This window comes from Lagopus muta, chromosome Z, assembly GCF_023343835.1.
Source record: "Lagopus muta isolate bLagMut1 chromosome Z, bLagMut1 primary, whole genome shotgun sequence".
NCBI classification, from domain to species: domain Eukaryota; kingdom Metazoa; phylum Chordata; class Aves; order Galliformes; family Phasianidae; genus Lagopus; species Lagopus muta.
Genome location: NC_064472.1, coordinates 17,558,429 through 17,582,689, shown reverse-complemented (window position 1 = coordinate 17,582,689; position 24,261 = coordinate 17,558,429). Strand labels below are relative to the sequence as shown.

Here is a 24,261-nt window from a genome sequence, read left to right as displayed (position 1 = left end):
CACTGAAATATCTGAGCTCAGACCCTAGCTGCCATGATCTCATTTTGCACTTTTCAGCAACTGTCCACCTCCCCTCAAAGGCAGAGTGCAGATTTTTCTGTCCAAAATCACTATATCACCATGGACGTAAGACAGCCAGTGCACTCTCCCTGGCTCCCTGTGTGCTCGGGGCAGAACGGTGCTGCCAGCAGCCGCTGGCCCGAAGGAAGGTATGCATCCTTCTTGTTTCTTTTTTTTTTTTTTTTTTTTTTTTGTGTGTGTGTGTGTGTAGTTTTGTTGTTTTTTTTTTTTCTCTTTTCTTTTTTTTTTTTTCCTTTTGGCAGTCGTCCTTGAGCATTTGAGACGGATGTGAGAGTTTTCAGCCCTCATGCAAAACAACTAACTAAACATAACAGATTACATCAGCTCAGGCTTTTCAATTCCTGGATGGCAGTAGAGTGCTAATCCAACCTTCATCCTGGATTTCATAAACTGAAACAAGGGAGGCTGGCAGGAGCAGCGCTGCCGGATTGAGGAAGCTGACGACGGTGCAGCATGTGGGCAACACGCTGTATAAAGCTCATAAACTTGTAGGCTGATGTGTGCAGCTACTGCTTTGGATTCTGTACCGCTGCTTCCCTCCGCACCAGGCGCCGGGCTGAACACCGCAATCTGCTCCCTGGGACCGAGCGTTGACCCCTGCGAGACATGAAGGGCTTCCTGTTGCTCACACTCCTCCTAATGCCTGCACACGCTGGAGCTGCTTGGAGTGCGAAATACGCGGTCGATTGCCCCGAGCCCTGTGACAGTAATGCGTGCAAAAGCACCTTGCGCTGTAAGCGGACGGTGCTGGACGACTGCGGCTGCTGCCGGGTGTGCGCGGCAGTGCTGGGCGAGACGTGCTATCGCACGGTCTCGGGCATGGACGGTGTCAAGTGCGGCCCGGGGCTGAAGTGCCAGTTTTACACTGAGGAGGATGATTTTGGTGATGAATTCGGTATCTGCAAAGGTAAAGACCATCACACTGCATGCACCCACTGCGGTGATTTGACAGCAGCCTACGTGTAGCCTCCTGCTTGCAAGGTCTGAAAAGAGGTTTTTCCAGCTCAGCTCTTACCTGAGAGGAAAGTTGGAAATACTTGCCTTTATCAAAAGGTGTTACATGGAGGAGGGCCAGGCTTACTGATGGGAGAGTGTTGTTTAGAATCAGGGACATCTGTGGGAAAGCACAGATAGGTTGTGTTCAGGGATAATAAGATTTGTGGTTGAGACTTTGGAGACTCAGAAGCTGTCCTGACCCCTCTGCTGAGCTGCATGGTGGCTCTGTGTAGCACGCAAAGACCTTAATCCTGCGTGTCCAGCCTTGCTGAAGGACGCTGTGTCTTATTCATTCCTGCCTGTGAGGTGCTCAGCTGCTCTGGGGACATGGTCAGGGCAGGCAGAGCCCTGTGGCAGGAGATGGGGAGCAGGAGGGTGCGGGCTGCCTCTGCTTGCAGCTGCTGCCAGGTAGGCTGCATCTACCCTCAGCTCAGCACATTCCAGCTAAGAGCATCATTGCTCCATGCAAACACGAGAATCTTCTAAAGGAGAAAAGGAATTAGGTTGCTGAGAGGTTGGGGAAAGCTTTTAAAATAAACCATTAACAATAGTGCTTTACAAAGCATGAAAGCAGTATGTTTTCTTGCACACCACTTCAGTGAGTAGATACAGATATGCCTCTGAATAACTTCCTTAAACACAGAGGCATCTTGGCAGTTAAATGTTAGGAGTATTAATAGTCGTAGTGAAAGGCATGAGTGAGGACCAGGCACTGCAAAAATTATTCAGACTGACTTACACAAAGCATGCATTTACTTATGTTGGGATGTGAAGGTGAATTCATGTGCATGTTAGAGGGTGAAATTCAAAACCCTCATTTTGTTTCTAAGGGATAGAATTTACATGTAAGGATCGTGTCTTTGGTGCACCCACCAAAATTACTTTCATGAGATAGATGACTGATCTTCATTTTACTAAAATTATTGTAGTGCATGGTACCATCTCTAATCATTTTAACAGTTATTTGAACTATTCTTTATTTTTCACTATCTCAAATGAATGTCTTTCAATGGCACAGTTAAAACTGGAAAAAGAAATGCTGAGGGAGATGAGATCTCAATTTCTGAAGATGATTTTTGGAAGCACTGTTGAAAATACAGAGTAAAACCATTTTTTTTTTTCCCAAGAAACCAAAGAAAATACTCTCAATAAATGCGTAATGAGCTGAAGTTGTAAAGCAGTATTTAAGACTTGTATTGCCCACAGGCAGATTTGCACTTATTATTACGGGGCTCATTTCTAATTTCTTTTTTTCATCTCTGCTCAGAGACGGCACAATCTCCTTCTGTACTTATGTGAATGCCATCAGACTAAGTGTGGGGACAAGTATTCTTAACTTCGGTATCCATTTGTAGCTATTTTAGCAGATTACCTACTAATTTCAATAACTTTTGTGTTTGCAGTAATTCCTGGAGTCAGGGAGGCTGGATTCTCTCTAATATCATGCAACCAATTTATTTTTAGGTAGTGGACAAAAAATAACCTGAACTCCCTGTTCTTCAGTGTCTGAATTCTGGAATGGCTAGAACATGCACAGCATGTTTCAGAGCAGCTTTCTGAGTATAAATTCATGTTCCTCGTGGTTCTTAGCTAAAAAATGCTTTAAGGGTTTCCATATTTTTATTAGCAGCAATGTCATTATTGTTCAAAACAGTCTATGAAGGCTGGTGTTCCGCACTTTCATTGGTAAGATACATTTCTGTCACAGAGAGAATCTACTCTTGCTTCCCTTAAATCATTGCAACCTATCTGGTAATTTATGTAGGAGCAGGTCCCTGTTACATATTACTTACAAACTGCAAAATTGACTAAAATTTCCCATTTTGGTCAGACCTTAAGAGCATCATCGATGCCAGGGTCATTACATAGTTCTTTGGATTTGGGCTTATTCCCATTGCCTTTGTGTCCCAGTTTTCTGTGCAGAATAACTGAGTACTCACAACATACAGATTAAGGCTTCATGGGATGTGTGCTGTCAGCCCTGCTTGTTCTTTAGGGAGGACAGTGCATACGCAAACTGTTTACTTGTGACAAGGTTTGGGTTTTGCTTTATGTGCACAAACAGCAAATCAAAGACTGTGTGTGAAAGGAGGCATATGAACACTTGGTGAGGTTCTCCAAGCTGCGATGATTCACTGTGTGATGCTCAGCAGGGAATGCTCAGCAAGGAACTGGTTGGATTTTCAGTGCTTTTCCTTAATGGAAAAGTGCCCAGTGGGTACAGAGAAAATAGTAAAATGTTGGCTTCATTTTGGGGCATTATCCTGACTTTTCAGATACACCAGGATGTATAGAAAAATTAAATATTTGCACTGGTTCAAGAGATTGGACAGAGAAGAGTAAGCCTGTTGTGGAATGGTAAATGTACAGAAACCGGGTCTGGCTTGGAAGATCCTAGTGCTCAAAATAGGGGAGAACAGAAGAACATGACAGGAAAAGGTATTATAAGTGCGTAAAGTGGCCGTTGCCCTTCCGGAGGGTTTTGTGGGAGTCTGGGCTACCTGTGTCCTTGGTCCAGTGAGGGATTAACGTGCTCCAAGGGCTAGAATGGGAAATACTCTGGGACTCATCATTTAGGGTGGCCCCTGGGATGGAAAGGATCGTCTGAAATACAGACCTTTCTTCTGGCACACTCCATGTGTTCCCTGGGTTGATTTCTTGTGGGGGTGTCTGGAGAGGGCATGTTCATGCTGGAATTTCTGTGTTGTTATCTCTTAACTTCTGGTCCTGCAAAGATACGAACAGCAACACAGAGGATGACAAGGGCTGTGACACCGCGTCTCACAACTCTGGGAAAATACGCGTTGTAGCAAAGTCACATCATACAATCCCCTGTCATGCAATCTGCCCTGGGATGGGGCAAATCCTCTGCCCCTGATTGCTGTCTGTCATATGCAGGCAGCGCTTCACTCTCTGAGAACTCTTTGCACGTGTGCTGGGACGTTTGCAGGAGCGCTCCCCATGTCTGGGGATGCGAGGATGCACTGCCACCCTGGAGAGCTCCGTAAGGTCGCGCGGGGCGCCTGCGGGGCACCTTCTGCACCCCAGCGTGGGCAGCACCGAGTCTGCGCCTCCTCCAGACCAGGTGATCTTGTGCCCAAACAGTGTGCTCAGAAGCTTTCTGAAGAATTCTTCTTCTCTAAATGCAGTGTTTAACCTCTAAGAACAGCCTCGATGACTGCATATTCATGTGTTCATATTGCCTTCTATTTGCATTTTAGAACTACAAGAGTTTCGGTGAAGAGTAGCACACTGTAAACAAGCTGCAGGAAAAGGAATGATGCATATAATGTGTATAATGCGTGGAAGGGAAAATCTGTGATTATTAGAACTTGAAAATACTTGTATCAAATAATCAACATCCCAAAATGTTTTCATTAAAGTTTGGCTGGGTGGCACTAAAAGGTTTTCTACTTCTAAGGACAAAGCCGAGGCAGCTATTGAGGGCACTGGTAGCTGACCTCGATCACTGAGGAATACTTTGCTATATTGCTTTTTTTCAGAGTGTCCCTACGGTACCTATGGCATGGAGTGCAGGAAAACTTGCAACTGTCCGTCTGGCATCTGTGACAGAGTCACTGGGAAGTGTTTGAAGTTCCCATTTTTTCAACTGTCTGCTTCAAAGCCTCCAAATCGACGAAAAATAATTTCTCACACAGGTAAGACTTCCTGGGGCAGCTGGTTCTAGTAATCTCCTTGTACATGATCTACTGGCATGCGATGTGAGCTCTGTGTGAGCTTTGGTGAAGCTGAGCAAAGAGCTAACAGCGCAAGGCTTCCTCTGATTGGCAGCTCCCTTAGCATAAGGCAAGGAGTTAGGTGAGCAGTAACACATAGTAAAAACATTCAGAAATCACAACATTTGAGAAATTCTTTGCAGCTGTTGAGTGCACTAAGACTGCAGTGTCACCTGTGCAATGGGAGGATGTGTGAGGACTTGTATCAACCAGCTCATATGAAGTCAAAACAGGATTTCGTTATATTAACATTGCCACTGTCAGCTAATATAGGTAAAAATAACGTATTTTTTCCCTTGAAAACAGAGCATTCTACATATTCAGTTGTCAGTGATCCGTTTAATGAAGTGCTTCAGTTTAGTTGCTAATCGCAATACTTTTGGAATAAGTTCTAATGTTTAGGATTGTGTCTGAAACCTGTAGCAGATCTTCTCAGACTTATTTAAAAAACAAGCAAGCAAACAAACAAAGGGAACATATGGAAAATCGAAATGTTTGAGGAGGGAGGAAGTGAACACTGAATTTTTCAAAGCTGGGATTAACTTTTCTTTCCATTTGGTTTATTTTCTTGAGGTATACCTAACCAAACAATGCTAACCTTAAATACAAGTACCAGTCAAAATGAATACAAATGCGAAGATTTTAAATGAATACTAGGGATTTAATTCTAGACTTACCAGAGGCTTCTCTGGGATTTTACTCCAAATGCTTTGAATTTTATTTCTCCTTAAACAACAGTTTTCTTGCCTAGTTTTGATTTTTCTCTTGCTATTTTTAGCTATCCAGACCTTTTAGCATTGATATCTGTTATGTTTCTTCCACTGTTCGGAAAAGCTTAGACAGAAACAAACTGCCTTACACTTGTACTTTGTTTAAAGTGATTGCTCAAAACACCTTGCAAGATGGATCAGTCCTGATCCTTTCTGATTTTCCTTTATGATTTTGTTCCTTCACCTTTTCAGGTGTTTTTTTTGTTTGTTTGTTTGTTTTGGTTTGGTTTTTTAAATGACTAAATTTAAATGATTAAAGGGGGCTAAAATATCATTAAGAAAATATTCCTTGCTTTCTACTTAGTTTATTTTTCAGATGCATTTCAGATACTATACTTATGTTATATTCCAGACCTTTTTTTTGAATTGATGCCTCAAGAACTTTCCCCTCACTTTTGTCCCAAAACTTCCACACCCTCAGTGCATATTGTTTTATCCCAGCCAGGATGAAGTTCTTACACCATGGAAACAAGTGGGACTTTTTTACCCATGCAAATGTTACACCAACATATATTCCTCAAATGTGGGATGGATGTAGACCAGGTGCTCTATGCATAGTGCCTCATAGGATGATCACGCAAGGTTTCATTTAACACTGGTATTCAGAGGTGGCTATATAATTCAGAGCAGATCCTCGGTTAATTAAAACAGCTGTGGATACTTCTGTATGTTAATTGGGTATTTCTGGCCCGTGTATTCCATGAAGGCATTATGCCTACATTTACCCTCAGGACTTTAAGTCTTCCAGAGCATGTTTCTGTGTATTTGCGTGGTCGCCTTCCTCATCAAACAGTAGGGCAGTGGCTGCCACACATTGCCCTGGGCCAGCAATCCCTGCCAAGCAACCTCAGTCGCAGCTCAGGAATCAGTGTGAGCCAGGAACCACTTCCAGTAGACAAACTGGATATATTTTACCTTTTTTTTTTTTTTTTTTTTTTCTGTAAGAGAGCCTAATGGCATACATTGGGCTGTTGCATGCCAGCTGGCCTCTGTCTGAGCATAGCTGCAGCTTCAGCCCTTTGAGAACATGCGGCTGGTTCCATGTCATTTCTGAGCATTACAGTGAGAAAACCAAACTCGTATCACCTGCTTTTTGCTTAGACTATTAGGAGGCACATCTGTCTTATTCCACAATCTGGCAGAAATTCTGCAACCAGATAACTGGTGAAAATCAGGTGAATTCCTGCAAAAATTATTGTCAGCTGAGACTTTTCTGAAATGTTCCTAAAACCAGAGACGTTGCTGTAGGAAATTATTCTAATCATCTCATTCCCATGAAATCTACTTTATTATTATATTTTCAGATAACGACATGGCATCGGGGGATGGCAATTCTGTAAAAGAGGAATTTGTTAAGGAGAAAGCAATTCGCACCCCCGTGATGAAGTGGCTAAATCCTCGCTGATATTTACTTGTGCTAATAAGACTTTATAAAGAATGCATTTCTCACAGATTATTGAATATGCAACAACACACTTTAAGAACGAAGTAAATCTATAGCGTATGAAAATGTAACCTCTACAGGCCAATTGTGATTCTGTTTGTCATGAGAAAAATGTTTACTTAAAAATAGACTGTACAGTGTATATGATTTTTTGATATTTGTTTGATAAGTATTTGAAGAAAGAAACATTGGGGATCTCTGAATGTATAGTAATATTGAAAAAAGAGCACAAGTCATTTAAATAATATCATAAGCCCACTTTTGCAGCCTCAGTCCAGGAAAGCTCTCACTGAATTCTGTTGACAGTTTGGGTGAATGAAACCATGGGTATGGAGCCAAGTCAATAAAAAGGGATGTCAACAAATCCCAGGATAGAAAGCAATGCCCCTGAGTCACACCAGCGTAACAACAACAACATAAGAGCTCAGTGGTGCGAATTAAATAAACCAGTGTTAGTCACTGGTCATTTTCTGCTCTTTGGAAGTTTGGTGACAATTGCTTGGAGGTAAATACACCTTTCTTCAGGGAGAAAACACATTTGAATTTATATTGAAGAACTTTGCTGAAATACTGCAGGCATATTCCATATTAAGGAGGACTTCTGAAATTAAATTCTGTGGAAAGAAAAGCATACTTAGTAAATTATACTGATATATAGAGAAGGATCAGAAAAGAAAGAAGTTGCTTGGCATTATTTAAATGTGTATGCTTCTATAAAGCAGCTGTTTTGGTGCTGTTAGAGCAATGCCTCCATTTATTGGGTCAGAGGACAGCAAATGGACCTTCATCCTCTCCATCCTCATCATGGGCTGTTGCTCAGCTGTCACTCTGCTGGAACTCATCTAATCAAACGAATGGAAAACTCGGACTCTCAGTTAAGTGACAGGGCAGCCAAGCTCACAGAGTTCCAGGTGACCCTACTGGAGCAGGGGTTGGTCCAGGTGACCTCCAGAGGTCCCTTCCAGCCTCAGCCATTCTGGGATTCTGTGATGCTTTGGTGTCAAGCCCTCCATTTCTTATGTGCATGAGCAAGCATCCCCATTTTAGTCAGTATAATTTATATACTTCAGAGTGTTTCGGGAACTTGGCAGCATCCATCATTCAAGCCAAACTGGATTATATTTGTAACACAAAATGCCACACAGAGATAGGTTTTTCGGTATGTTTGGAAATGACTGGATCTTCAGATAAAGGAAGTGAATGTAGCGTAACAGAACGAAACTGTGCTGCATAAGTTCAGAACTGCCTCATAAGACAGAAAACTCTCATTGGAAATGCACTTTGAATTGAATTGCATGTTCACTTTGAAAGCAATGTGAGCTTTGACAGTGACTTCAGTAAAACAAGGAGCACAGAGTACCACTGCCAAGGTTTTGTGCAGGATCTGAAAATTTAGCTTGTAACTACAACCAAGAGAAACTCTGGAGCCTTTAAGAAGTCCAGACCTTGATCCAAAGGCAGCTTCAGTGAAAGCAGGTTGCTTACCTGAGAGGGAAACACTGAGTCACACCGTGTCAGAGCAAAAGGACAATGTCTGCTATGGACTTCAAATATCAATATGGCAGCATGGGTCCATGATAATCTAGAAAGCATAAATCTCAAACTAGCAGATACCACATTTTAACTTGTAATGAATGTCTAGGACTGAGAGGGAGAAATTCTGTCTTGGGATATTTATAGGAAAACATATTGATACTCATCTATTGATATCAAAAGCAATCTTCTGACACTTTCAGTGAGAGCAGAATCCAATCCACGCTCTTTCAGCAGACTGAATTGCATTATTTAAAGAATGTAGTAAATATTTGCATACATTATTGTTGTTTTACAAGTGTCATAAATGATGTTCTTGAATGTAAATCTAATAAGCTGGTTGATTTTTAAAAGTATGTGTTAACTATTGTTCAATAAAAAACATCTGAAAGCATTGCTGTTGTGTTTATCCATTAACGACAGTTCTGCTGGTGATTGCACAGCCTCTAGGCATGCAGACTAGGCACAGTTTTCTTCCCAAATGATTTCACAATGTCTGCATCTACTTGGTGAATTTTCTTTGCTGAAGGCAAGAGCTAAGGGAATGGCTTGTTTCCAGAGTGACTTTGCGCCCAAGTGGCTTGTGTCTTTGCCTTCCCACCATCTTCAACTTCACAAAGAGGTGGCTGGGCCCAGGTTGCCTGCCAGGGGAAGTCCCTCCCTGGCTTACCCCTGAGCACAGAACAGAACATGTTTGGGAACCTCTCAGTGGCCAGGAATTTGATTTGTCAAATAGTTATAGCCTGTGGATTCATTTATGGCAAATAAAAGATGAATGGAGAAGGAGTGGGACATACGCAAACTGTTTTTGTATGCTTTCTTCTGTTTTCCATCCAATTTACAAAATGCTTTTGCATTTCCCCAGTTACCCCAGCGGTAGACTGCTCCACACAGAGTAGGTTCCAACATGAGATTATGATGGAAGAAAAGTCATTCATCATCCTTTCAAACTTCTATCTATTGCTACTAGTGGCAGTGGGATTACACTGGTAAAGGAAATAATGCAAATGATGAAAGGGTTATTAAGGGAACAAAGGCTCTTAACCTTCCTCTCTATTTTCTAACCTCTCCTCTCACATCTGTTTTTGCTTCACACTGCACACCCTAGGTCTCTTCCCTGATATTTGCAAGTGTGGAATTACATAGATTTCTTTTCTTTACCTAACTCTGCATGTTTCATTCTTTTTCAGATGACCTTTCTATCCATCACAAACCTGAATTTAGATACAGATGTTCTTCTCTCGGATAATCAGTGTTCTTGGGTCACATAGATTATAGATTCGGTTTTAGTGGGGCTTTATATTATTTCCAGTAAGAGTATGTTTGGAAAATAGGTCTCATTTCAAGTAATTTTCCCAACATATTTTCCCGACTATCAAAGAGTAAACTGGAAACATACACAGTATGTCTTACTTTATATTTGATGTGCAGATCCAGTGGCAAGGTCTACATCGCAGCACAGTGTAATAGTTTCTGTTACATTATAGGATGTTGCAGACACCATAACAGTACAAACAATATATCGTCATATGCTTTAGTATGACATTTGAAATACACTGAGGAATATAGAAGACTCAGATATATTCAGATATATTCCATCCACCATTCAAATAATAAAAAAAATATATTCCCAGTGTAGACTGTTAATGACAAGCAGTTGTATCAGTTTCAACTGCACAAAACATCTTCAGTGTACTTTCCTGTTGTTTCCTTGTACAAATACATTCACATAAGTGTTGTGGCACATATCATTGTCTAATCACCAGGGTGTAATTAACAGTACAAATTTGCTTCTGTGATCTGCTGAGATGCATGTATTAGAACAAACACACTGAAGCATGTTTTAAATGAAAATATATTTATTGTCATCTTTCTATAAGCTTGATATTTAACTGCACTGTCAAGCCACAGCAGTGGTTTGAAGGTATTTCCTGACACCTGCAGAGTTGGTAAATATTTCCTGTTTTTGTTGTGTCTACTGAAAATAGGAATTTTACAAGTTGGAACTGATAACTTGACAGGCACCATGATCCCCCTTTGGGCGGGTCTAATGTGGTTTCCTTTGGGGTTTGTGACTGTCCCGGACTACACTTAGGCTGACAAAATGGCATGTTCTGTCTTTCTTGCTCTCCCAGAATAGGCACTAACACCATTCAAACAGAGTCATTTTTGTATCTGTGTTCTGTGCAGCCAGTGATGATGCAAAATCTAGATGCATGGTTTAGTTTTTGCAGAATGAATGAGCATAACAATTAAATAAACATTAATAAACCAAAAACTGTGAAAGCTGAAACATTGCTCCCTCTCTCTTAAGCACTTTGTGCACTTGTAGGGCAGGCAAGATGCTCTGTGTAAACAAACAAACCTGTGTTTGGATGAGGAATAAGACAGAGATTTCCTTAGTGCACTGTCCTGATCCTCCCTGATCCCCTCCCAGAGCAGCCGCAACTCCCACTTGTGTGCTAGATCCTTTCTTTTAAAACCATCACATAAATACTCACCTGAAAATAAGAGCAACAGTTAATTACGTACTGTATGGCTTTCACTGTCCTAAGGAGGTTGAGTTGAGTTTTTCTTGAATCAAAGTAATTTGCACAGTCCTCCCACTCTTTGCAAGCACCGGGTCACAAAGGCATTATTTGATAAATTAGGACAACTGAAATCATATGAACATTACTTGAAAAAATCTTTCCTCTTCACAAGAGAAACATCTATTTTTGAAGAACAAATAATAGATTGGAATGCCATTGAAATCCAAACACAATATTAGTATGTTCCTGAAAAAAAGGTACAATGCTGAGGGAGAATGGACAAGAGCCCTTGCAGCTGTGTCACACTTTCCTGTTTGTTATTTTTAGTTTTCTATTCCCGCTTTTTATTTTGGGCTCTGCTTTGCTTCCTATGCAGCTTCCCTTTAACTCCTGTACAGGCTCCTTCTTACATACTTCAGGCATTTGGCCTTTTTTTTTTTCCTTCTTTTTTTTTCAAAGGAAATCCAAGCAGTGCTGTCCAGTTTCAGGAACTCATGTTTCTAATAGCAATGGTTGAGTTCTTGGTTTTCTGAAGGCATTTAGGAAATTTTCATTGCTACTTTTCAGCTTTGAACATTGTAAGTCTTTGTAAGCATAAGAAAATAGCAGCAAAGAGAATGTAAGCCTACTCCTTGGTTGTACTGGTCCTCCTTTCACTTGAGAAACAACTGCTCCAGACCAACACCACAGTTCCGTAATAAAGAAAGAAATAAAAATGGACTCCGGTTTTAAAACAGTGTATTATAACGAAGCTTCTTGTCCTATTCTTATTTATATGCTGAGTTATTCGCAATCTTATACTCATCTGAAAAGTTGTGTCTGTCAGGCAAAAGCCCTGGTGATTGGAGTAATGGAAACATCTCTCCCATGTGTAAGAAAGGGAGACCTCATTGTGGCCTTCCAGTACTTGAAGGGAGTTTACAAGCAGGAGAGAGACCAACTTTATTTTTTTTTCACATGTTCTGATAAGGAGAGGACCAAGAGGAAAGGCTTAAAACCAAAGAAGAGGAAATTTAGGTAAGATATTAGGAAGAAATTTTTCGTTCAGAGAGCTGTGAAGTGATGGTACAGGCTGCCCAGAGAAGCTATGGATGTTCCGTCCCTAGAGATGCTCAAGGCCAGATTGGATGGGGCAGCCTGAGCTGGTGGTTGGCAATCAGCTCAGGGCAGGAGGATTGGGACTGGGGGAGCTTTAATGTCCCTTTCAACTCAAATCATTCTATGATTCTACATGACTCCATGTTTCTCCCTATAGGCAGGGACACCTCCCTCTAGACCAGGCTGCTCTAAGCCCCATCCAGCCTGACCTTGAATGCCTCCAAGGAGGGGACATCCACAGCTTTGCTGAGCTCCAGTTCCAGTGTCTCACCACCCTTACAGTAAAGGGTTTCTTCCTAATATCTAGTCTAAATATACACTTTTCCAATTTAGAGCAATTTCCCCTCATCCTGTCACTACATGCCCATATAAAAAATCCCTCCCCTGTTTTCCTGTGGACCCCCTTCAGGTACTGGAAGGCTGCTATAACGTCTCATTGGAGCCTTCTCTTCTGAGCCCAGGCATCTCAGCCTGTCCCCATAAGGTTATGATTCTATGATTCTATGAATCTATGACATACAGCTTGTTTTAGAACAGGAGATGTTATTGCCCCTTAAGCTACACCACAAATCTCACATTACTGCGTATTTGCTAGCAGGTTAGGACCTATCCACACAGAATTAGTAACATCAGCTGGTGTCTAAAAAGAGATGTTGAGGAGGAGACCTTGTTTTCCAATTAGTTTAATTGCAGGGGTAGGCTTCCTAGCATGCATCCAGCAGTTCAGAAGCCACAAGCCACTTGTACAGTCCAAAAGGTGTCATTAAAAAAAATTACACAAATCTTAGAAGATTTTGAAAATGGTGTAATTATTTCTGGGACTTGGGTTCCTGAGAGAAACGGAAAGCTTATCTTGTTGATGTCGATGCTGGCCAACAGTAGTTATGATACCAGAGTAAGGGATGAACAGTGAAAGTGACCCAAATCTTCCTTTTCACCATTTTAAAAGCTTTTACTTACTGCCAGAGTAGGCACACAACTCATAAGGGCAAATACTGGGATGCCAGAAATCTGATGACATGAAGTAGGAAGTGCATGCTTACTAGTCTCAGCTCTGACAGTAGCTAAGGTAAAGCCATCTTTCAGCGCTTGCTGCTCATCTTAGGGAACAACATAATTTAAGAGTGAAAACGTATTAGATCAAGATGAAACTCCTTCTATCGCAATAATCTCTTCATAATGACTTCTAGCTCCCTAACATCCATCCAAATTGGCAGTCTTCTTCCCAGAACCTCTTCAGGAGATAGAAGTTCTTTCCAACAGCCAGATCAAAGCTTCACTGATGTTACTACAGCTTTATCTTTGGTGGCATTAGATGATGGATCAGCTACATTTATGCACATGCAGGTTGACCATAACCAAGACAATATGGGACCATCCATGGAGGAACTTACCAGTGCAGGTGGCAGAGATGCTTGGGCTGTGCTGCAGAATAGCCCAAAAAGACTTGGCTGTGAGGGAGGAGATTTGGCAGACCCCAGTGTTGTCACTTTATGAACAGATGGCTTGTCTGCAGTTTCTCACACATTTTAGTCTAAGAGAGGAGGGCTTCTGTGAAGCCCTCAATTTTCCTCTATTTGAAATTACTGTTTTGGGAATGAAGCACCACCCAGTCTCAGCCTTTGGCCCTACTGTGTTCATTCTTTGACGTGGGTCCTGTAAGCCTCCCAGCTGTCCACACCATGTTAGCAAACGCAACTGTAGGGGCTGCAACCATAATCTTCCCCTTGCTATTTTTTTCGTGCAGAGCCCCAAGTGAATATCCTCATGGATGCTTTTGCAAAGTGGTTGGTGGTTATCAGTCACTTCATTTTAAACCTCCTTTTCCTTAGGTTCTTAACTTTGCAGCAGTCTCATCAACAAAAATAAAGAACCAGGCTATAGATTTGTTAAATGGCAGCAGCTCAGGGGCAAAATACAGCCAAGTGCCAGGTGGTGTGGCAGTGGCTGGAATTAATTGGAGGGGAGAAGAAGTAACCCCAACTGTCCACGAAGAACTGAGCCTATAAACAGCTCAATGGCCAGACATTGGCCTCTTCTGTATTCTGGATAAAAATTCATTCTCGAGAAACTTTTTTTCCTGGTATATCAAATTGGTGTGTCAAAAATAGCTTTCTAGGCTGATAGATGTGCTGGTTGAACTTGTGAGAGTTTCTGTCCATTCCAAGTGTTGCTCTCTTGCAAACTGCTGCAACATCAAAGTGATAAAATGTCTCATTTTCTTTATTTATGTTTTTAAGTGCTGAGGTGGAGAGAATAGCTCTAATCTTTGTAATGTTTTGATACATCAATGTGAGGAAATGCTGAAGAACTAAAAAACAACAGAGAAAGGAGAAAACCATATGCTGTCATATACAGGAACACTTTTGTTCCACTAGAACACGAAGTACTTTTATACTACATGGGGAATTTGGTGGAAGAAATATAATAAATATAATAAACTGTATATCCACATAATTTGACCTCATATAGCATGTATCGTTTTCCTTTTTCATTTGGGCTTGTAGGTCTTCAAATTTTTCAACCCCACGTTGTTTCCAACAAAAGAAATAGTAAAATTCCTGAAAAACAAATAATGGGAACAGTGGTACTGCCTGAGGAAGACAAAATTGTGCTGGACTTCGTATGCTGTTAGTCACTGCTGGAAGAAATGCAACCATAAGACAGTGATAAACACTCAATTGAGATAAATGCTATTACTTGCATTTACCTGTATTTTCTTTTGCCTATTACTTAGATGTCCTTTATTTTCCTGCATGCAGTTCAATATTCCTACTATCCCAGTTATTCTCTGGGACTCCCTGGATTTGCAGTTAGGAGTGGGAAGTACTATCTGTCCATTATGTTGTGCAGGGAAAAATAGTTTTTTTTAATGGATCAAAAAATGTGCTCTGTATTTAGAAAAACACAATATATCCTCACTCTATGTAAACAATCTGACCTTCAAGTGGAATGCAGCCAAAGGGGCTATAAATAGCTTCCTTAATGAGGAAGGAGACAGAAGCATTTAGAGTTCGGCTGGCAGCGCAAACATAAAGAGAAATAGCAAATGAGCTACCTGTAGTTCTTGCGCTTCAAATTGCACAGAAGCAGTATGTACAGAAGAGCAGATGAGGTTGTGCTGACCAGACATGAACATTTATTGTCTGAAAGCAGCAGCTCTATGTATAACGAAAATCTTTCACCAAGCTGTGGTGAAAATCTTTTACCACTCCGTGAGCATCTTACTGCAGTTAGTGTGTTCTTCATTGTTGCTCTCACAGACAGAAAGACACTTCAGGCTACAGATGGCAAACTGAGGAAAGAGGAGTCCATGCCTTTTCAGGTGCTCTTCATCAGACCAAGGGCCTTAGCCAGCTATTGCAGGTGACTTTGATATTGGATTATCCTCTTTAACAGAGTGATTGCAGAACATTTAAACTTCTAGTACTTTAATAAGAGGAAGGATACAGTTCATCTGACTTCTGGTCAATAAGGTTTTATACGGGAAACTTGAGGGAACGGTGTGCACTTTTTCTGTATCTTATTGTAAATGTAATGAAGAAACACTAATGACATGGCTAACGTTGAGCTGATTCACAGTAGCTCAACAAGTTTGCACGACAGTCATGAATGTTTCCCCTAGTGCTGGCTAGATAGCTACCAACTGTTTCCTCTGGAGAATTCATGTGACATTTTTTTATTTGCGCATAATTCGAGACCAGTATTTCTTCATACAAAAAATGTTCCTATGCAAGACAAAGGGCACACATTGGTTTTGCTGACTGTCAGCTGCAGTTATATTTTACTGATTTCCCAAGGAACGTAAATTAAGTTGCAGGGGGATCTTCTGCACAGCACCTGTCCAGTCACATCTCTGAGCCTGCTGAGACTTCAGAGGCAGAAAAGTCTAGAAGGATAGATAATAGAAACAGTATGAGTTCCTGCTGCATTCCTCTCACCTGATGTGAAAAACAGCAATGTGTGTCCTAGGTTTATTTTATTTCCTAAACCTTTTGCAGTGGCATGGAAACCTGGAAGTCCTGCTTCCCTCCTCCAAACCAGGCCTCCTTCTCCTACAAACGCAAACAACATCCTCCACATCAGAACAATAAAACTGAATAGACAGACCATCAAAGCTGTGCAAAAGCACCAGCTGCCCGGACACATCCCAGGACAGCAAAGCTATTGAGCCGAGGAGACTTTCAGATGATTGTACATGGGGTTGACTCACGTAATTGCGAGACCTCATTGTCCCTTTGCCTCTCTGCTTCCCTCCTTTTGTTTCATGCCATTGTTTCTCCATAGACATTAAAATGCTTCGGGACAAAGACCATGTCTTCCTGTGAGCTTATGGAGTGAAGTACAAAGAAGCCCCAGTCCCGTGCGGGGCCGTTGAAACCCATGCTGCTCTGAGAAAAACATTCACATATTTGTCCCAGTGGCTGGGCACGCAAATATGTAAATACACAGACTTGGTTGGCTGTAATTACTATGCATGGGGATTTAGCACCCAATATCTCCTTATTCAATATCCCTGATATTCCATCTGTGACTCAATAACATCATCAGACTATGTTCCCTTGTATGAATAACATGTTATATGTTACTATTGCTGGTTTGCAGGAAATCTTTAAGTATTCTCTTATTGCCTCTTGATGCACTAAAGTAGATTCACTTTCTCTACCAGGATTATTTGTTTCTTCTTGACCGATCTTTTTCTAATTCTTGTTCTTAAGAGATCTTTTATATTTTTATTACTACAGATGTTTTTCCGAGATGTAGAGAAAGTTATTCCAGCACAAAAACCATGTTGCCTTCACTTCAAAATCTGCACAACAAAATGGCATTTTCATCTAAAACTCATCATTTATTCCCTTTCCCCCCAGTAAGTTTGTTTAATTAAATTTAAAATGCTTATTTCTTTACACTTTTTTTTTTTTTTTTTTGGCCAGTTTTTCCTAATCTGGGACGTGTAGGAAAGAAAACAAAACCAACCAGCCAACCAACCAACCAACCAAACAAACAAAAAACCAGAAGAAAATTTGAGCCAATGTTTGAAGCTAAGAATCTTTTAGCACTACAGTGAAATGAATATGTCCTGTTCCTCCACTGGTAATTTAAAATACCAGCCATATTTACCTCTTGTATAATGACTGCAACTTAACCTCCAAAGCACATTTCCCATTCCTGTTTTTAAGAGGAAAGAAAGTGACACCCCAAATCCTGACATAGCATTAACCAGGTTTCCAGAGCTGGAAACAGACTCATGTTTCCTCCTAATCCTTGAGATGTTGAAAATCATTTGCAAATTTTTAAGACTGAAGCTTACACGTCAGGACTTTTATCCTTGAGAAGAATGGGTCTGTTTCTGCTATACTTCACCAACAAGTAGTTGGCTTACAGAAGGCCAAGAGTTTTGTATGAGACAAGTAAAAACTGTACGAATGAGTCCCTTGGCCAAGGAGCCAGGTATCCAAGCAGCAACTGGAAACATCTCCAGAATCTTCTCTTTGTCATCATGCCTTCATGAAAAATAAATATTTTCCTTTCTGATTTGTACACTTAGCACTTTCAAATGCTTTCACCAGCCCCATGATACTGTCCTCTTGTTTGAAATAAATCCTTCAGTCAAAAGTTATATTTGAGCAATAGTTCATTACTAATAAAGTACATTTAAAAAAAAAAAATACCTTGTTTGAACCCAGAAACTCATTACTAACTCTACAGCAAATCTTCTTGTGCTTGAAATTTGTTTATTTACTATTTGGTTTGTTAAAATGTGACATCATTTTGTGAAAAGTACTTTCTTTGTTTCTTGCAAGCTGAAAGTTTGGAAAATCTGAGATTCTGCAGAATATTTCCAAGTTTGGTGGAAAAGGGATTTCCATTTAACTCAAGCTCATCCTTTAACTTCTGTGGAGAAATAGAAACAAGAAAATCTGATGCCCAAATCTGCATCCAGGCTCTCCTTTGCACCTCCTTCACTGCCCTCCTGAAAGTTCATTATGTAGATGGTGCTTGGAGCTCCAGGAACTGCATGGGGATCACAATGCAGGCCTAACATATGGTCTGTATGTGCTGTGAACTTGCAGTTTTGGCCTTCATGGGTTCGAGATATCACTTCTGCAGCAGCGGGGCCACCTCTGTGGACTGAAGTGAGCAGCACTCTTGCATGTGTGTGTTGAGGGATGGAGGACCCATCCAAGCAGCCTGGATAGTACATGACTGGTAGGTTTTCTGAAGTCCACATGGAACCATTTCTTAATGCAAAACCAGACTGATAAACCAAGTGAGGATCTCAGAGTCAGGCTGTGGCCAGGTCAGCACAGGAGGGACCATGCTTCTGTAATATATATATGCTACAGCTCTGCCTACACTAGAAAAGTTTTTTGTTTCAGCAATACTGGCAGTGTCTCTGCACCTGAGCAAGAGTGCTTTTCTTGGCACAGCTCAAATCAGTTCAAGAGTCAAATAAGCTCTGCCGACAGGAGACTTTTTTCCGGAATAACTATATACTCATTAAGGCTTTTGTTGGCAACTTTCTTCAGGCTCACAGCCAGTGTTACCATGATGCACCATCCCGCTGTGAAGTGGCAATTCAATCAACTTATAATGCCAAAGAGCCTGTTTTCCAAGGGGAAGAGCCAACTGTTCGGCTCTCTTCTTGTCATTGAGAATGAAATAATTTCTCTACGTATGTAAACTTTCTGGGACTGTACCGTACCACCTCCACTGAAAACGTGTTGCTTATCTCATGCTGATTTAAATCTGCTCTTTAGAAAGAATTTGTGCTGGGTGGAAACAAATGACCAAAGTGCAATGGAAGAAAGCAAGTGGGATCAAAGAAAGAACCAACAAGACATGCAACTTGGATATGTTAAATAACTAGTGAGTTATTTTATCTTAAAAATGGCAGCACAGTTCTCTGGGAATATTGCAGGTTTGGATTCACCTTAATGTTTTCTTTCAAACACACCTTCCTAAATTTTATGTGAAATTCAGAGAAAAAATGAAAAGCATACATCTTCATATCATATAACGATTTGCTATGAGTACAAATAGGTATTTTGTGCTTTAAATGGAAGTTCTATAAATAAAACCAAGATGCATTGCTGTGATGATGTACATTTTCTTAAAATAAGAGCTGTTTAGCGGCACAGATATTGTTCTTCGTTTTTCCCAGGTTTTCATGAGTGATTTGTGGTTATAATAGCAGTGAGTAACTATTTACTTTTGAAAAAATAATAAACAGATAAAGGATTTTCTGTTTCTCTTTTCATTTGTTTGTTTTGTGTGGAGGAGTTTATTATATTGTACTCAGAACTAGTTTCATTGTAAAATAACATTGGCATCGATATCTGGAGATTGTTGGAGAAAAACAAAGCTTAGGAAAAGCAAGAATAAACATTTTGCAAGAGAAGATACAGTAGTTTTTACATTTTAAAAATGATTTCTCAGTTGTAGACACAAGTGTTTGAGAGCACTGTTCTCCAGTAGGACCAACTCCCTGATTTAGGCTTAAGCATATATATTGTAAATTTTACTCAAGTGTGAACCTTTAAAGGCATTTGGGTATTTCTTCCATGATGAGATTGCTCTACATCCTACAGGCATGAGACACCATAAGCATCTCTGGAATTAGTGGAGAGTGTGTCTGCATGAAAATGCTCTCATTTCTGTGTCAATCTCCTGATCGCTGTGACTCAGCTCTCATTAGCTAAGTAAATCAGCAGAAGACACCACCGTAGCTGAAATGTCTTCAGCACTTGGTCTGGAACAGTTTTCCCCTTTCTCAGCTAAAACTAAAGCTGTTTGGAAACGCTATATTTGAGCATTCGAACTGACTGAGTTTCATATGGAAATATTTACCAGTGGCTCTAAGGACCTCAATCTAGCCAATGATTAACTCTTGGCTTTGCACTTTGCTTTCAGCACAAAGTGCAGCCTGTGTTTACCTTCAAATCATTCAGAGCAGTATGGTAAGGGACATTGCCTTCAGCATTTCTCTTTGCCAACAATGCAATAGATAGCAGAGTTGCACAAGGTAAACTTGCTCATCCACAGATTTAAGATCCCACCTGTGTTATTGCCCTTTCAGATAGAGAGTAAATTTTTAATTTTTTAAGGGTAAAACTGAGATCTTATTTAGGAATTTAAGTCAGCATACAAGTCCACATAAAGCTGGCCTACTCTTTGTTCCCTGTGCTTCAGAAGCAGTGGATGACATATTTGCCATTTCTTATAGATGTGGGCAAGACTCCTAGTTATTATTTCACACCTTAGTGAAGTTACTTGTTGAGAGAGCACTCCATTTTCACTGCCTACTACACTCTGGGTATCTCAGTGTGCTTGGGGGTCGGCCTCTTCTCTCGTGTCATTAGTGATAGGACCAGAGGGAATGGTTTCAAGCTATGGCAGGGGAGATTCAGGCTGGACATGAGGAAGTATTACTTTTCAGAAAGGGTGGTCAGGCACTGGAATGCACTGCCCAGGGAGGTGGTGGAGTCACCGAGCCTGGGGGTGTTCAAGGAAAGGCTGGATGTTGTGTTGAGGGACATGGTTTAGTAGGAGCTATTGGGAATAGGTGAACAGTTGGACTGGATGATCTTGAAGGTCTTTTCCAACCTTGGTGATTCTATGATTCTATGATTCTAATACTGAACAGAGAGATGCTACAGAGACCAAGGGGTCAGGCTAAATGAGGTCAATGGCGTGACCAGCTTGTGTGCATTAGTCCCAGGGCTATATACAACTTAACAAAGCTATGGCTGATCTGATCTAGTGGCACTGAGCCTTGTCTGGAGGGGCAGCTGGGACTAGAGCTCTGCAGGCATCCTCTCTGCCGAACACTGTAGAACTTGTAACTGTAAACACATGCATAATATCCATACAGCTGCAACCACAATATCACTTTCTTGCTAGATCTCTCTGATTCTAAACCTGCATCAGTTGGAAAACATCTAGACACACTCATCTAATTCATTTTGGTGCCCACTGGAGGGCAAGAGGAACTGCAGCTCAGAATTTTAGATTTCAAGGAGAACTAAGGAGATCACTTGTGGTTGTGTATGTTTCAGTTGTCTTAGATAAACCAAGTAAATACCACCCAATGCTTTTAACTGATACATATACCCCTATGTTCTTTATATTTCTGTGTAAAAATAGTATTAGTAGCTATGAAGAGATCGGAAATAGAGAACAAATATTATGAAGGTAACACTGATTTAATAATCTGATTTAATAGATAAACATACATCTTGAATGCAATTAATCTTTTCCCACATGATAATGAACTTTAGAAACAAGAGAATTTGTGAATTTTTTAGTTTTCTAAAACTTGGATGTATCTGGATCTTGGACAGGGTTTGTGAAAGTAATACTGGTTTTATCTTACATTGTTCTCCAAATACCTTCTAGCCCTTCATGTATTACCTCCATCCTTTGTTCTCCTAGGTGTGACAAATATGAAAGTAATCATTTGGTCAAACTTTAAACCAAAGTGACTCTGAGCATCAAAACAGGGAGGAGATATCCCACTCTGGTGTAATGATTCTTTCATGATTATGGCTGATATCTGAAGACTGATGTCTGCTTTCTGAAAACACTTAGCAATAATAGGAGTATCTTTTTACCCTAGTATGAATGAATGATAACAAAGAATATCTAGAGGGACACTAAAAGTACCAAAATCAGTGCGCATGTTTTAGAAAAGATATGGCAAACTGCAAGCTAGTTACTCCATCTTGGTGGCCATGGTTCCTGAGGTAGTTGGCAGAGAACAAGAACCACGGAGTCACAACAACAACAAAATGATCAGTAACAACAAAACGGCCAGTGACTCAGAGAAACGATGCAACCTATCCCTTCCTCTCCGCTGAGGACTGCGACCAGATATTCATCCCAGGAGGAATGAAGAGTCTGAAAGTTCTTGGATGATATGCAATTCCGACTTCCTTCCGTCCTGTCTGGAACTTAAATAAAAGATCCAGATTCCTATCTTAAACCCTTACTGAGGAAGGAAGAACTGTGTTAAAACTCTGTGCATTCAGAGCGTGAGTAATTGCGGATATGACAACTGAAATTGGAATTTCATTCATCTGTGAAATGTTTTAACTGAATCGATCTTCAACAGATCAGTCAATTCCTATGGCAGGTTAAAGGACACTTCAACTGCATGAAGCAAATGCTAAGCTTCATTCAGACCACACTGCTGTTCCACCACAGCTGGGATGGGCGGCCAAGAAGGCATCTGAACAAATGCTAATCAGATGTCAGTGTACTGGAAAAACTAAAAAAAGACCCCATCAAGAAGTCTCAGTGCTTCTCTTCCAGCAAGCAGTCTCCATTGTTGATTTCAAAGAGTGGGAGATGAGCTTGCTGCTTGTACAGGGGCATTAATCTGTTAGCACTGAGTTTTAGAGTGAGAAGAGGGAAAGTATGTTTTTATGGTTTGAGGGTGAATATGCTTAGAGAACAAAATTGGATAGGAAGCATTGTAGTTCTCTTAATAAAACATCTGTGGGGCTTTTTAACATTTTTGTCTGCAGTGAGAATTTCCAGAAAGGAAAAGCTTTTTTCTTGCTCAGGTTGTGGAATATTGAGGCATTTGGGAGGGAATATGTCTGAATCAGTAACAGAAGCAATAGATTGCTTTCAAGACCTGGAAGTCCAGAAGATGAAATATCATAACCAGAATAACCTTTTAATCTGAAATTTCTCAGAATTTCCTCCTGTGAAAAGTCCCCAGATCACTCTTGGCTGAGTTTACAGATGAGGACAAATTAACAGGAACTCAGAGAGTTTGTAAACAAGACCACAGAGAAAATTTTACATAGCCTTTTGCAATTTTTAGACTACTGGAAAATGTACAAATGAGCATTTTAAGAATTAAAAAAAGTAAAAATCTACATGTAATCCAGAAGTTAAATACTCCCAAAGTAGAACAGAATGTTATTTAAGACCCAGTATGATGTTGTATAACATAGATTGTCCTTCATACTGTATCACATGTAACTTCTGTTGGTATATTCTACGCAGTATTTTGTGCTAGCAGAAGTACTGAAGGAAAGTAATCATGTCCCTCATTCAAAGCAAAATACTAAGCACCAAATACAAATCTTCAGATGCTAACAGGATTTGGACATGTAGCCTTAATTGTGAGATTCTGCTCTAAATATTACAGCAAATTTTTCAGAAAGATACTACTTTATGAGATACAAACCAAAAATATTCAGCTTCGAGAATTTTTGTAACGAGCTTAAATAACTATTGCATTACTTGTGATCTTGAAAGCCATCTCTTGACCAGCAGATCTAACTACCCATTGGTGATCTTCCTTGTGTGGGTTCTGTGGGAGATACTCCAATTTTGCCTTTTATCACGTTATTCCTACAGTCGCTTGAAGGAAAAACAACCTAAACCTTCCAAACACTGATTTGACCTTAAATTTCTTTGTTGCCCTTCTGTAGTCCATTTTTGCAAAATTAAGATATTATGCAAGGGTCACTGGTTTAGGAGTGTACCACACGTCCACAGAGACAAAAATAAAAGTAGAATAGCTGAAAACAGTGGAATAGATTAAGGACTGATATCTTAGAAGTGTGAAGCTGCCCTGGTAACTATGCTGACGGCTCCCAACTTGTTAATGAGTGTAATATATACATCGTGTTTCTGCAAAGAGACTACGGGCTCTCCACAACTTCATTAATATATGAATAGAAGAAATTGGCACAGCATCCTGAGAAAAAAAATTTGGCCACGCTTATGAGTATTTGTTGAAAGCATTCAAGATTTTTTGTAATTACTCCTGTATCTCCACATACTCCATCTTCTCTTAAAAAGACACTGACACAAAATGTTCAAGGTTGTCTTCATAAACTTTTGAACCTCCTTGGCTAAAAAGGAACACAATCACATTGTGATTAAAAACAGTTTTTAAGAATTTTTGGAATCATTTATCAGAGTAGCAGATTCAGAAAGAAGGAACAACAACTTGTCATTGGTGCTTTGGAAAGAACCAAACCCAGTTCAAACCCAGTGAGTATTTGTGAGACCTCCAATACGATACCCAAGGAGTGTGATTAATGTCG

The 24,261-nt window shown here is 40.5% G+C and overlaps 1 protein-coding gene across 1 annotated transcript; it reads left to right on the top strand.

Moving 5' to 3' along the window:
- The first annotated feature begins 385 nt into the window (after nucleotides 1–385).
- Nucleotides 386–8,971, top strand: ESM1 (endothelial cell specific molecule 1). The gene is made up of 3 exons (XM_048931934.1): nucleotides 386–988; nucleotides 4,581–4,736; nucleotides 6,889–8,971. The coding sequence occupies exons 1-3, from the start codon at nucleotides 688–690 to the stop codon at nucleotides 6,987–6,989; spliced, it is 558 nt and encodes a 185-aa protein (XP_048787891.1). The 5' UTR covers nucleotides 386–687; the 3' UTR covers nucleotides 6,990–8,971.
- The last annotated feature ends 15,290 nt before the right edge of the window (nucleotides 8,972–24,261 follow it).

Bases quoted from the DNA above. Each gene is read 5' to 3' on its own strand.
- ESM1 (XM_048931934.1), top strand. From the start codon at position 688: ATGAAGGGCTTCCTGTTGCTCACACTCCTCCTAATGCCTGCACACGCT. The intron at 989-4,580 runs GTAAAGACCATC...GCTTTTTTTCAG, and splicing joins TGAATTCGGTATCTGCAAAG to AGTGTCCCTACGGTACCTAT. The intron at 4,737-6,888 runs GTAAGACTTCCT...TTATATTTTCAG, and splicing joins AAAAATAATTTCTCACACAG to ATAACGACATGGCATCGGGG.